Consider the following 15685-nt stretch of genomic DNA (forward strand, 5'->3'; position numbering starts at 1 on the left):
ACAGAGCTTGCTGTGTAACTGGAGGAAAAAAAAAAAAAGCAGTTTAAGCACATCCAAGCTCTTCATTCCTAAGAATTATCTTGGTGACAGCACTCAAAATCAATCTGCACAAAGCAGAAAACTGGGTGATTCCAGTAACTTAGTGAGTGCGGTATTAATCATTACACATAGTTCAAGCCACTTATTTTATTAGCTGAAGATTGAACTTAGTCTGGGGGTATTTCAACTCAAGCAAATCCTTTGACACTTCCACTCCTACCTGGTAGCAAATGGCACAGATGTCATTGTGCTGCTCCAGCTGCTCCTTGGTGGCCACGGGCAGAGATTTAATCTTGTTCACAGCATCTCTGCGAAGGAGGAAACTCTTCCAACCCAGCTGGGCCCGCAGCCACACATTGTAGTAGGAGTGGATGAAGATGATGACGGAGCCCATGACAGTCCACTCTCCAAAGATGGTTTCTGAGACACCATAGGCCACCACGCACAGAGCCACCAGGAACTCCAGCAGCCGGTACGTGCCGTTCACGTAGTAGATCACATCGTCCATGTTCTCCACTGGCTCCTTCCTGAACTCCTCCACCATGAACAGAACATAAATGAAGAGTGTCCCAAGCACCTGTAACACAGTGCAAGACCATGAGCTCAGCTTTCAGTTCTCAACTGGAGTCTGAGTCAGTGCTGGCCATCGAGCTCTGTCCACACAACACTGCTAAGCGGGACAGAGGGCAAGCCCCAAAGTAGTGAAATTGTTGCTGAACATCAACACAAATATAAGTTGCTCTTCCTCACAAAGCATTTAAGCCTGTTCCAAAGTACTACCCCTTCTTCACCTTCCTGAGTTCAGAACACAGCTGAGTTGATTAAACAAGAGTGCTGAGCACTTTATGGGGCAATGAAAAAAAATTAATAATAAAAACCCTAAGTAATAACAAATACTTATACTATAAAACATTTCCTCTATTTACACTACTGGGTTTCAACATCAAATTGCTTTCAAAGAGTTATAGCTAAGTAATGACACATAAAAGACTACTCTGGGAAAAAGCCTTTTTACTATTGATAGCTACACACCCTCAAAAGCCTTTTACAATTTGAAGTAGACTTCCATTTACCTTTATTCTGAGCCCACCCAGGAGCTCCTCAGCCTCAGACACAGAACACAGAAAGAGATTTTTTTATTACCCCTTGTAATTCTGCCCTTCTCTCATCCCTGTTCTTTCCTCATCATGTATTTTCCCCCTTAGAATAACAGGATCACAGTTACTGCAAGGCTTCACAGGGCTGGTGTTCTTACCTGAAGAGAGGTTAGAATACTGCTGGAGATAATGATCAACAGCCAGAAATCCATGTGGAAAAACTGACAAATCATGTAGGCCATGTACGCGGGGAACACAAGTAAGAACAGACAGAGGCTGACTGCTCGGAAGTGCTTCCAAAGGCTCCTGCAAAACAACACAACAGGTTTTTATTTTTCAAGTCAGATTTGAGTGTCACAATAAGAACAGAATGACTGCTGGATGCAGGCACGTTAGATGTTTGCTCAAGGCTTTAGAGCTTGTTGAAAGTTTCTATTTTACTTGGGCACAGTCCCATTCCCAGCTTGCACACATGCCTATAACCATGGAAAGTTCCCTCTCATCTGACCTTTGCTGTTTTCAATAGAAAGACAAAAATTATGGGGAAAATAAGTACTTGAGATACTGAATGTTACAGACGGAAGTCCATTAAAATAAGTTATTAAACGTGCAACAGTTTGGACACATCTCTAAACAAACAAGAGGTCTCCAAATTAAATAATTCTTGCAGCTCTTCTTCATGCTTTTGCTAATATGTGTGCAGCAAAGCTACCTCCTTTCATCACCAGATTTAACCCTGCTGCCTTCAGAGGTATATTCCCCAATTCAGAGATAACAAAAGAAGAAATGTAGCAGGACCTGAGCATTTATCTCTGCCAGTCCTTACTCTGCTCCTATCATCTACTTCTTCCTAATCTCCTCTCCAACCTAAACACACAATCTTTTTACAGCCACCCATTTGTGAAGGCTTTCAGAATATCTCCAGTAATTTACTATACTACCTCTACTTGTTCCTCAGGTTGTATTTTAACCTCACTTAGCTCTAGAGATGAGGTACGAAAAAGTCAAAGCATTTGGGGGCACAGGACAGCAGCACAAATGGATTAATTCAATACAGTGAAGAAACATCAGTGTGACTTTGAGGTCTGCAGTTCTGTGTCTGTGGGTGAGGGAGGAAGGGAGAGCTGAGGTGGAATTTATCCTGTTTCTCAATTTAGAACTCCCTGGCAGATTTGGTAGAAGAGTTAAAACTCTCTATCCCCACAGCCTGCTTGTTTAAGCTGGGCAGATGCTCCTATCCCAGCTCTACTCCCTTTCTCTCTGTTTCCATTCTGGAAGTTAACTCGCAGAACACCTCTAAGCTAAACAAACTCTACACATGAACAAACCTTCTCTGGCCATTTCTTCACTCACAGGCTACAGAAAGGGAAAAGACAAATGCAACTGACCAAGAAAAAAACCGGATTAACATGAGAGCACCACATGGCACTAATACAGCTCTTTAAAACACAAACGAAACAGAACAATCCCACACAATCCAAACATGTGGGACACTAAGGCAAACCTTCCACCTCTTATTTTGTGCCAGTAAACTTTATGATTTCGGGATCACAAAAAAAAATAGGTTTTACAGTATCTAACACAAGGTCACTCCTAGAAGCTTCCCACCCTCAATAGCTGTGAGAGACCACTGCTTTAGAGGGAAACCCACCCAATTGCAGAGGAGGTTAAGAAAAACCATTCTGCAAATCCACACAATGGAGTGTGGGTGGGGACAGCACAATCCTGGATCTGCTTAACTGGAACCACAAAACTAGAGAACTTGGACTAGAAAAGAAATCTGCATACAGAAGAAAAAACAAGGCAACTTTACAAGTACTAAAAGCCATCAATTACTAGTTTATCACCTCCTAAAAGAGCATTGAGTAACTCTCAGTTTAGGAAACCAGTTTCTTACTTGTCCCTTGAGGCTCCCAATGCCAAGACAATGGGATCAGCAATTTCCAGCATGGACTGAAGGATAGATGCCACCACAATGAAAAGAATAATACTGAGCAGGAACGCCCGATGCACAACTTGGAGTTCAATCAAACCTGTCTGCACAGCCAGGATCAGGAGTGTGACTCCTTCAGTCATCCCCCTGCAGATCAACACAGTCAAAAAAACAAACAATTGCATCTCTGTCAATGCTGGTTCAAAAGTACATCTAGAAGCACCAGGAAATAAACTGTCTGCTTCTGTCACAACCTTTCATATGCCACTGGTTTTAGGTTTCACTGGTGTCCCTGGAAGGCTTTAACCAGGGAGGGATGTTTTCAGAAGTGCTGGGCTTAGGAACCAGCAGATTTTGCTCCTGACAAACAGTGTTTGGGCTACATCCAGCTCAGACACCACCTAGCACAAAGCATTTTAAGGACCCAGTTTATGCAAATTACCAGTTTTACCATCTTTCAGTTTATTCCCTGTACCTAAACCAAATACAGCTGTCCACTTCTTTCTGTCTTGGCACCTCAGTGAGTTTAATCCTTCACCACAACTAATTGATGCAATAAAGTACATGCTTCACCAAAATATGTTTTTATATAGACTACTCTTATGCAGCCCCAATTTATACCCTTTTTGTTTCCACATCTTGGAATCCAAAACGTAAAACATGCTTTTGCAAATGGCCTCAACTCTCTATAGAGTTATGGGCTGGAGTAACAGGAAAGGTAGTGTCAGGATCCCAACTTCATATTACACAAATTGAGACAAGCCTGAGAAAAAGCATTTTGGTAATTTCCCATAACAATTTATAAGCAATCCATACAATGCTGTGTTTTAAACCTCACAGATTAGTAATGTTTCATACATGATTGGGGGGAGATGAGGAAATGAAAACATGAAGTGTTTATATTATGCAAGCATGTGAGAATTTTTTCAGTGACTCATGAAAAAAGCAATGGCAAATCCAAAGCAAGAGCACTGAATTTGTGCAGAAAGGAACCATTTCCCAAGAAGTCTGTGCCAAATATTTTCACCTCAAATCTCTTCAGTGCACACACAGGCTGGCATACAAAAAACCTGTCAAAAGGTCAAGAGTCAAAAAATGGCAATGCCACCCCTGTATTTTTATATAAATCACCTTTCAATGCGTTTCTTTTCAGACCTTAAGCACAACGAGGCACTTACCTGTTCATAGCAGGATCGTTCATGAATGCTCTGTAACCCTGCAAGTAAAACTTGCAGAGAGTCAGAACTCCCAAAGCCACAAAAGAGACTGTGAAGACCAATCCCAGCAGTGAGTATGGAGTGCTACAGCATTCGGCAATACTGCCAGGAGAGACAGGAAAAGAAACAAGAAAAGGCTGATCAGTTAAAAGCAACGTGATGAGCTCTCCCCTTCTCCAGTTAACTGTGCAAATTGGTTTTAAAGCAAAATTGGATTGGTTTAATGAAAATGTTACAAGTTTTACAATTAAGTCTTCCAATAAAAGAAAAAGATGAGATGGATTTTACTACTTCCTTCCAAGATGTAAGTTCATTGCAGCTCCCCTTGGAGGCAGGGCTGTGCTGTGACATCCCTGCAGTCCCCTCGGCACAGGGCCACGTGGTGGCAGTGTCCTGCTGCCGCTGGGGTTCGGAGCCACAGGCGAGCCCAGAGCCTCCACACGCTGAAGTCACTCGCTGGAATTTCACCCAGCACCACAAAGATACAGTTAAAGCAGATGGATTCACTAAGGCATGTTCTCCTCCTATCCATAATAATGCACACCAGCATTAAATAATACATCCTCCTGGGAGACTGGAGCTTTTTGTGAGGGTTCCCATCAGGGTCAGGTGGGTAACACTTGTCTTTGGAATGCCTGAGCCTGAAGCAGCAGAAAAAGACAGCAGAGAAGGCTTTCCTTCAGCTGGTTTCTTCCTCTCTTTTGCTATAGCAAAGTCCCAGAGATTGAGACCCCAGGCTTCATCTGACAGCTCCAGCATCCACTTTCAGGCTGCTCTTCTACTGACCCTGACCCTGTGATATTTGAAGCAGCCCAAGCCCCAGAACATGCTTTGGGTTCCGAAACACAGCACTGCCAACGCCAGGTAAAGATAAAGAACCAGCTCTCAGCCAGGGGTTACACATCTGGAAATACTCATATGCATAAACCAAGGTAATACACTAACACATTCATTAAAAAAATATAAATCTTCATTTGCTCCTCAGGACAGCAGTCTTGAGAGAGAAATTGCCATGGTCAAATCCACGTCCTGCTAATTAACTGAGTGATGAGTGAAGCAGTACAGTGCTCTGACAAAAGAGTTTTGAGGAAGCACATCCTTCAAAAATAAACAAAGATCATCCAAGACACATTTACTTTGTCTCTTTTAGTGCCTAAAATATCCCTTGAAAGCAATTTACTGTAGAAAATGTTGATGTGTTTACATATACTATTTACAGTACTTCTGGTAGGTCTTCAAATTCTGCCAGTTTACCAAGCCAAGGGGGGCTGAAAAAGCTTTTAGATGTTCCCGCTGATCAGGATACTGAGAAACAGTATTTAAAGCAGTTATTTATGTACGGTATTTCAGGAACTCTAAGTTTTGCTTCAAAATAAACTATCAGTAATCAAGAATCCTGGCTTTTCTGCTTTTTTGTCAGAGTAATGCTAGGACTCTTTTTAAACTTGATCTACTATGCAAGGGTCCCAGAGGAGCTTATGAGCTCAAGAGACACCTGGGGAGCTTTACTATGTTTATGTGTCAAGCACAAGCTTACAAATTGTCCCAAAGAGCTGAACTCTTCATGGCTTCTCAAAAAACACAGCAGTTACAAACCTAGGGAAAAGATTTTGAGAGGAACAAGAACAATGAAAGGTACAAAATTGTTTTAAACAGCAAATATCGAACAAAAGCTGCCCAGTCTGGGAACAACAGACTTAGGCTACTCTCAGTTTTCAAGAAAACAACTTGATATCCATGTCTCCCCTCCCCAATATATGGACTGGGGGGCACTGAATGAAATTACATGGATTCAAGCAATCAAAATGGATTTTTCATTATAGAGACAAGGCTGAGCTGTGAAAATGCCTTGCCTGAGGATCTTCCAAGTGACACAGAAGTCAGTGGGTTCAAGGGAAGAAACCACAAACTGATGGAAGAGTTTTCTGAGGGTTACTGATAAACTTATTAGCCACATGCAGCTAATGAAGCCTGACAGAGTAAGCTGGATGCAGGATTGCACGAGTCCTAGGAAGCATCCTGTCTGTCATATAATGGGGTGGGTACCCTTCCCACCCATACTCACCTGCAGCCACTGCTGGGAACTGGATCCCAGGCTCCATCAGGATCTGGTGTGATCCAGCACAGCCACTCTGACCTCCTCATGGAGTCAGACACAGCTGTGTGTACACCCCAACTGCTCCCACCTGAATTCCAGCCCCACTGTTTTAAGCAATTCTTAAAGGGCACAGATGCAGAATTCACTTGTTTTCATGAAAGAGCACATATTTTCTTCTACTTCATTGAACAGCCAGCTACGTTATTTCCTGACCTGCTATGTCAGCTCCCTCCTAGGGGTCAGAAGCTGTTAGTGGTACCATTAGAGTTTGTGTTTATAAGATGAATCAGTGTTTTGTCCCTGTGTTGCCACAAATAGGAGAAGTGTAACCATTTGGTGTAGGAATAAACTGAACTTAAAGGAAAAGGACTGATTCTCCTCTATTGTAACAAAACTAAAATTGCAGAAGAAATTAACAGGAAGAAAAATTGCAGACCCCAGTGGTTTAGTTAACAAGCAGGTAACATAGTCAGTGCTTCTGCATAATGCAGGGTGACACCATAAGCAATTTTAATACTATAGGCAGTAAAAATCCTGGGCATTTCTCCTTAATAATAATTAATTTTGACAGCTTACAGGATGGCACCATAGACAGATACAGCAACTGGAAGGCAACTGGAAAGCCTGATTGGAAAACTGTAAGGATAACAAAGTCACTAATCAAACAGCAGAACTAATGATGTATGATCCCTAAAGACTCTGTCCTGTGCTTACTGGCTGTGTTTAGACAACTATTAGCCCTCTTTTCCCCATCCCACTATGGCACTGTACCTCATCAGCCTAACCCAGCTTCTGCAGCACACCCAGCTCCTTTCTACCCTGCATTCCTGCTCTCACTGTATGTAAAAACAGCAGAAAAAAGCACATAGGTTCCAACCAGGAGAATCCCTCAAATGCTGCCTTTCAGTAACAGCACCAACATAGACCTCTATCCCTTATCTTACGACCTTTAAACTTCATAAAACTTTATGGCCTATAAAACTTCTTTTGTTTTTAGAAAGCTTTTACAAATCCAAGATGTTTCTGATCTTTACACCTCTGCCACATAAACCACTGGGCTCAAAAGTTGCTCTGGGAGTTGGGTGCTTTGGCTGCTTGGATGAACTCAAGAATCTGTCCCACACTAAAACGATGAAGCAAGACATCCAAGGCTCAGAAAGCAACATGATCATGAATAAGATACCAGATGGACTGAACTTCAGCTGAAATATCTCAGACTTAAAACTAACTTGTACACAGAACACAACTTCTGGACAAAAGCTCTGCTTATGGCTACTCCTTCTTCAAAGGAGTATTTTGCTTTCTTTGGGAGCTCTCCCACAGTTCTATTAATGTCTGCTCTGAATGAGATCCATGCCTTTCCAGGACAAACTTAACAGGGTTTATACACATGGCCACTGCAATAAGGACAAGTATTTGTTGGGTATCCAAGTGCAATAAAGCCAATATCTATATCTCATCTCTAAAAGAGCACAGACACTAATTTCAGAAGACAGCTCAAACAGAAAACCAGCTATGTGCAGGCTCCTGAATTACCTGGTCAAGAAAAGGAAGAGCAGCCTCTCTCTGGAGGCAGGCTGGTCCCGTGTACTGAAATAGGAATAGATCTGAAGGGCAAATAAGACGAGCCAAAACACCATGAAAAGCACTGGGACCACCAGCTGGTTCCACAGAGACATTCCCAGTGCCAGGAGCCCATACACTTCCACCACCTGGGAAGACACAAAAAGGAAATTTATTATAGAGTCACAGCACTTGGGATTTGATAACAAAAGGCAAGTCAACAATATAATCACAAGGATGCCAAGGATACTCCACATGACATCAGCCATGCCACAGGAAGAGAGGAGATGCATCAAAGTACAGTTTGACAAAGGCAGAGCTCAAGTTCAGCAGTGACAGATTTCCAGTCTGTCTGGCAGGAAGAAAAAGTACTCCAGCAGCAAACCCGCAGACCAGCTCAGTGTCCCTTCCTACAAACACCTGGCTTGGAGCTGCTCCCTGCAGCCCACTCACAGCTAGAGGGGTGAGGACACATGGTTCTAGGTCATGCCAGCCCCTCAGATCCTCTTGCCCAGTTTAAGTCACAGCAGTGTTTTCTCTGTAGCTACTGCCAACTCACTGCACACATTAGACACTGAAATGAGTCATACCATTGCAAAAAATGTAGTAAATCTACTTTACTGATCTGTTTTTAAAGAAAAACTAAAAACTCCCACATTTTATGCTTAAGTATCTCAAAAGGATCACGTAACTAATCCACCAAGTGTTTTGAAGTTCATGTTTAAAACTTATATTGGAAGACTGAAGCTCGAAGTACCTCCTTTGCATTTCAAAGACTAAGATACAATCATTTCCAAGAAGCTGGAACTTCATACAGCTGGACTTAGGTCAAAATGAAACTGATCATAACTACTAATTCATCATCACCTGCTTCTCGCAATGACATAGAAGCCATCATGGCAAGGAAATTTTTGGAAATGCTAAAAAAGCTGACAAGCATGAGGGATATGACACTCACGGGACCTGCTGCAGCACTGGGGGTGATGAACAAGCAGTATGCTGCTGGCAGGGACACAGTGCCAAGCTCCTGCTTTGCTCACAGACTTGTCAAGGAAGTCTATCTGCCCTCAGGAGACTCCCCTTGGCCTGGGAGCAAGGCAAGCAATCCTGTGCAGCTCCTGGCACAGTGCTCCACCACACTGGAAAAGGGTCATGCTACACTCATAATGCAGATTCATAATGGTAAGACATTTCTGGCATCTTCTGCTGCAAGCAAGTAGCCAAGGTTCTGGGCCTGCTTTCACATTAATACCACTAGGCACAACCTAACATATACACAAACAAAAAAGCTGCCCTGGTCCACCTGTTAGGGCTCTCAGGAAACACTCCTGGTGTTTAACATCCCAATATTCACCAAGTTTTGACACTGATATCCAACCTGCAATCAAACACAGCTTAAAATAGCTGGATTTGTGTGTAAACTCACAAACACCAGAACAGCACTGAAAACCAACAACTGCTCAGAGTTACAGCAATGGAAATACAAGCACGAAAATATTCCAGTTGGAATGGCAATATCCTCCTCTGGAATACACATCCAGGCTTGATTTGCAGCAGAGGTGCAACCAGTTACATAAACACACAATGACCCGATGTTTCTTTTGCTTTTTCAAGAAGACGAGAAAAGAGCAGAAAGTTCTTAAAAAACAAAAATCCTGGGTTTTGCCAGTGCAATGTGAAAACCATTCACAACTATTCATTACAACTCTTACATGTATTTAGAAAAGCAGCATCCAACAATCTTATAAACCCCAGTGCCACATTACAAATTTTCTGCCACTTTCTGTATACCCAAGGGAAAAACACTTTATTCCCTCTGCATAAAAGGCCAGGAGAATACTTCTTCATGTTTACTGTAATATAGCCTGGCATGGAAAGACTTGAAATACTGGGACAGGGCAGGGGGGAGACAAGCAATTCTAGAGATGAGGAGGAGACTTGGGCAACAGCAATATTTAGAATTCAATTCTAACAAACAAACAAAAAATCAGCAAGCAACAACTGTTTTTCCCCTTCAGCCTGGAATGTACTTGCAATTAAAACATTTAAGATGTTGAAGTGTTTTAAACGTTAGGTGTCTAATAAAAAGCAGATACAGGTCTCATATCCACATCTAATCTGAATTTGACTTCAGGGAGACAACCTACATCCAATTCATGTACGTAGAAACTGGAAGTGCTCCTTCCAATCTTTTGCAAGGCTTTGAGCTGTACAGACATGCAACTGTTTTACCTCAAATGTTGCCACTCCTGCACAGTAAGCATGACATTTCTATTCTCACTGGAAAACAGGATATTGAAGCTTTGCCAGTCAGCTCCCAAATTAATTTTTAAATCAGCAAACCTACAAGCTAGGGGAGGCTTTGACTGGGTATCAGGAAAAATTTCTTCACTGAGAGGGTGGTCAGGCATTGGAAGAAGCTGCCCAAGGCAGTGGGCATCCCTGGAGGGATTAAAAAAAATATATAAATGTGGCACTACGGGACATGTCTAAGTGGTTTCACTTGATGATCTCAGAGTTCTTTTCCAACCTAAACAAATCTGTGACTCCATGGATGAGGTCAGACCAATGGTAGGTGCTGTACAAACACAGAAGCATAATCCTGCTCTAAAGACCAACTACATACAAAATAAATAACCAGACACCAGTGATCAACATGACAGGCTGCGACCTTGGCAGAGCACACACATCCTGCTGCCAAGTTTTTGTTAGTGTATGACAGATATGACAGCAAACAAGAGTTTTAAAGAAGGTTTTGAAAGAGCTTAACAAGTTAGTTTTCAGGCTGCTTCTGGACTGAGGAGCAGAAGGCAAAAAAACCCAGCAGCCTGGTTTGAAAAAAAGTCCAGGCAGTGGAGAGAGCTGTAACAGTGGCTCAGTCAAAAGCCAAGCAAGCACCAATCTTTTCACACCGAAATATATATAAGAATGTATATACATATATATATTTTCTATAAAAGAACAAGAAATGTGATGTTTCTGTACCACTGACAAAGTGTCTTCTGAACTAAACATGTATCAGATGTCAAAGCATTAAGAAAATGGACACATCACATATCTTCTTGTTCAAGGTCTCAGTAATGCTGCTGCTCTAAAGAAAGTACTACAGACTTTTCAAATCACTGTGCAAGTTACAAATCACTAAGTTAGTGATTTTTAGAGTGAAAATCAGCTTCAGTGTCACTTCCAATTTAATGCTTCTATAATTACAAACAATTTTCATACAGAAAGTGTTTTTTGAAATGTACAGCTACTACAATGAATGCCCAGGGATTACCTTCCTCACTTAATGAGGCTGCAAGTAAATTCCGGTCTGACACAATCTTGTCTTGTAGACTGGATTTGGGAAGGAAAAAGCAAAGTCCAAGTGAAATGGCTATGCTCAGCTGGCCAGCAGCATAATTCAGGCTCATGTCTTAACTGCTCACCCATCCAAAGCTATCATAAATTAAAGAAAGAAGATGCTATGGATAGGAGCTTATTTGGTTGACTAAGAAAGGATGAGTTAGCACACAAATACAGGTGCACAGAAGACAGCTAAAGTGTTTTTTTTTTTTTTACTTCTTTCCTGCATAAAAGGCTCAGAAAACAGAATGGTCACATCCACCATCTTACCTGGACAAGCTCTCGGTACGCAGACTTCGCCAAGTTATAGGGCACCAGAAGATTTGATGCCAGGAAGTAGAGAACTTCCAACCCGGTGAAAATCATGGCGAATTTATTGATGATGACGATGGTCTCGAGCGGGACGAGGCAGAGGCGAGCCAGCAGAGGGAGCATGTGTGCGGAGAAGAGCCAGATCTGCTTGGTCTTCATGACGCAGGAGCAGAGCGTGCACACCACCAGCTGCCCTGGAAACGCGACACAGCAGTTCAGAATCAAGCTGATTATCCCCTTCAGGAAAAAGCGTATTTTTAATACGTTATCTTTCCAGAACACCGTTATCGACATCCAGCATATTATGACGGTTCTAACTAGGACATCTCTGTTATGAAACCAGGCTCCTCTCCCGTGTCTTTTGCTGGGTCACTAAAGTTACCCTTTCCAAAGCGCGCACAGTGAATGCTTTCACTTCCCAGATTAGCGAGCTGTAAACCCAAAACACGTACAGAATCAGATTAGTAAAGGCCCAGGAATAAATTATACAGAGGATAACCCAACAAGCCAGCCCTCTTTTTCCTCACCACCCCCACCCAGCTCAGCTGAAATCCCATCAGTAACTGTACGCACAGCAGCTTTTCTGAAGCCCAGCTACACTATTTCATCCTGACCTACACAAAAAAGCAATCGGAGGTCCCAAATGGCTTTTAGAGCAACAATATTTACACTGTCAAGAGGAATTACTGGCCAAGAAAAGCAACAGGAGAACAGCCAGGTCAGCAGCTGAGACTTCAATAATTTCATAACGCCCTGAGGCAGTTGCTCAGAATGATCACTGAAGCTTGCAAGTGACAGATAATTAACAACTAAATTCTCTGTAATAGCTGGTGGGGACACAAGCATGAGCACATCACCCCCACACACCCACAGATTTGGAGGGTGGTATTTCCAAAGCACTAAGACCACTTCAGTATAACTGCTCCCATCATAGACACTGAAGTTGTACCCTTGATCCCAGAGGAAACTGAACGGGACAAAATGCACGTTGCCTGGATAAGAACAATCCTCACTCATCGTTTTGCAGTAAGGAAGACATTTATGGCATATTATTTGAAAACAGGATCTTGTTCACAATCTATGGTAATTTATATCCAAAATGCCACAATACGTGGTACTAAATTCAAGTGCTAATGCCCTGGTTTGGAACCACCTCTGTAAGTTTGCATTTCGTATCTCCCCCTGAAACCAGGAGCTGGCCTTAGAAGAAGAGAGGAACCAGACCAAAGCCAGTAACATCTCTAGGTCAGCATGAACTCCATGTGCTCACATAAGCTCACTGACCTTGTAAGCCCTTCTGGATGGGCAGGGGAGGGAAGCTGCAAGAGGAGAAACAGCAGTACCAGTGTTTTGCTTTTATTCTGCCAAGCCTTCCTACCTAGGGAAGGACTTCTGCTTTCAAAATAACTGCAACTGAGCTAAAAGCAATCTCTAATCTCTACTACTTAAGCATACAAAGTTCTCCCTCCTTCACTCTGTCCCCTTTCAAGCTAAATTCCTACTGTCAATTTGATAGATGTATTTCTGAAATTAGCAGATGTCTCTGCAGAACAGGCACCCTTGCTCTCAGCAAGACACTATCAGCATACTGGGTGTTCTGAGCCTCAGAGAAAGTTACTCTACTCATCTCCTCAGACGTTCAGCAGACTCCAGCTCTGAAGCATTCTCCCTCTGCTTTGTTGTTCTCTGCCCACGCACACGTTGCTACAACCCTATTTAAGACACCACCAGCACACTGCTGTGCTGTCATATTCAGGAGCCTGGCAGGCAGCTTGTGAGGATTTCTGTGACTCATGGTAACTAAGGCAACTCAGCTTCACACACAAAGGGACACAAACACCAGCATCCAATGTGTTCTCCAGTATTTAATAAGAGCAGTCATCTGAAATCAAATACTGCAGCAGTATCACATTAAACAATCCAGTGCTCTCTGGGATGACTCTGGAGCTCTCCAACCACAAATTAGAGACTCTGAGTTCAGTCTCAGTAAACAGCAGAACCTGCTTTCCTCCAACAGCCACGTGTGGAGTGTGCTGCTCATCCCCACTCAACTCTGGCCCTCCCACCCTTTTAATTTAAACACTGATGAAAAGTAACTTGTCATGGGAAGAATTGTACACACCATCAAAGGAAATACACAGAGTACTTTCCCTGGAGGCTCCAATCTCCTTCCTAAAGTGTGCACCTTGTCAATTCTCAACCCCTGTAGGAAAGGCACGAATGTCTCCAATGGAGCTTTGAGTGATGGTACTTCCCATTTTAAACTGAGGTAGCAGCACTTGAGCTCAGGACAGACAATCTTTCTGTGCAGTAAATCACACTTTATCTGCAGGTGGGGCTGCACAGTGTCAGTCACCAACACCACACAGCAGGATCAGCCACAGAAAGTAACCTCACATCAAATCATAGATTTTAACACTCGAGGTATCTGCTATGACTATCAAATCCAGGTGAGTGTTTGAAAACACTCACTGTTTGTGAGTGTAAACTGTAAACTGTGTAAACTGTAAACTGAAATGCTGTGGTTTGAAAATTGACACAGTTAATGAACCCAACAGCTGCAGCACCCCTGGAAGGCACCAAACAGGGTCCTCTGCTAAGGAATGAGGCAATAAGGAAGAAACTCATTGTGTGAACTTCCTGCTCATTCCTTTCCCTTCCCCAAACCTCAACAGATACATTAAACATTGCTGACAGGTATCCAGAGCCTCTCAGCTCATAAGCTAATGGAAAATGCTCAACAGGAGAGCTGACATGGCACAGCCACTGTACAAACCCCTTGGAGTAGAGAAGCATCTTTATTTCATTCACAGTTTTAGAAAGCTGATGTTAACAAACTCCTTGGCTAAATCAGTCACTTACTCAAAAATGAGGAACCCAAAGCTAATATAAAACCCCATTACTGTGCCATAAGAATAAGCAAGTCTTTATGGTAGCATCACTTGCAAAATCACTGAAGTTCACAGGTGATGTGCTCCTAAAGTGGCTCACTCATCCAAGGGGCCATCTCCAAAGACATTTATTCCTTCCATCCAGCACTTAGGAACACATTATCATCTCTAGAGAGAGGAATAGCAGTCATCAGTTAAATGTAGGGGAAGAAATGACTGTGAGATCCCATTCAGAAAGTATTAATGAATAAAACAAAGGTTACGATTGTGAACCAACTGATACTGTACATCATTCCCTTAATTCTGACCAGAACTTCAGGAACCAGAGCTGTACCAGTAGCACCATTATTCCACTCCCTCATGCACCTGCTTTGGTGCCTGTCAGCAGTGCTGCAGCACAACACCCTGTCAGAATGTGTGACAAAAAGCTGGAGCAAAGCACCTGTACATTCATTTTGCTGTGAAGATGACACCACTCAGTGCTGTGCATTCTTGAGACTCCACTGAATAAACAACATTGTATACAACAAATCTGAGAAAACATTTCATATTTATACAAAACACTGTCAAGCCTCACAGACCACTTTCACAAGTCTTCCCCAAACATGACTGCTTGTCATCAAGACCAAAATTACATTTTCAAGTTGTCTTTGAAAGAATACGGAAAATTAAGAAGAGGGATATTAAATTTGTTAACACATACACATTTGCTAGTTCAGTCACAAGCACCTATTTCTGAAACAGAGTTACAGTAAGGGGACACTTTAGTCTTTTACCCACTACAACCCAAAAATGTATTGAATAAAACCATTATCCTTTTCTCACTTGTTTTTAGTCCCTATTAAAACCTAGATGCAGCACGCTGGGTTTGGCTCTCGGTTTAGTTTTTAAGTGTTATTGAATGACACAATGCCTCCTGATCTCTTCCTGCCCAAGCCTACATGATGCTTTGTGAAGATCTCTGAGGGATTCTGCTTTCCCATGGAAGTCTGCATTGCACCTGGGAGAGATTCACTGGACTAATTGCAAACATTTTCTCATAAAAAACATACCAAAGCTTTAGCTGTACTTTGGTGCTATTTGATGAGACAGGAAAATATATCTAGACATTCAGATGAGAGAGGAAATTATATCTAAAAAATCTTTCCTTGAAAACTACCAGTGTTGCTTCCATTAAAAGTAATAAAAAT

General features: G+C 42.4%; 1 protein-coding gene across 4 annotated transcripts in view; it reads right to left on the bottom strand.

The window, feature by feature from the left end:
• The window catches only part of RNF145 (ring finger protein 145), a 53726-nt gene that overhangs the window by 2849 nt on the left and 35192 nt on the right, over nucleotides 1–15685 (bottom strand). For 3 of the 4 annotated variants that reach the window (XM_062502567.1, XM_062502566.1, XM_062502569.1), the window contains 6 exons: nucleotides 11563–11798; nucleotides 7921–8096; nucleotides 4248–4388; nucleotides 3034–3216; nucleotides 1295–1442; nucleotides 260–616 (listed from right to left, as the gene is read on the bottom strand). In XM_062502567.1, coding sequence (XP_062358551.1) covers nucleotides 260–616; nucleotides 1295–1442; nucleotides 3034–3216; nucleotides 4248–4388; nucleotides 7921–8096; nucleotides 11563–11798 — 1241 coding nt within the window. The remainder of the gene's footprint in view (nucleotides 1–259; nucleotides 617–1294; nucleotides 1443–3033; nucleotides 3217–4247; nucleotides 4389–7920; nucleotides 8097–11562; nucleotides 11799–15685) is intronic. The other variant, XM_062502568.1, reaches the window with a different exon arrangement.

The sequence above is a fragment of the Cinclus cinclus genome, chromosome 14, assembly GCF_963662255.1.
Source record: "Cinclus cinclus chromosome 14, bCinCin1.1, whole genome shotgun sequence".
NCBI classification, from domain to species: domain Eukaryota; kingdom Metazoa; phylum Chordata; class Aves; order Passeriformes; family Cinclidae; genus Cinclus; species Cinclus cinclus.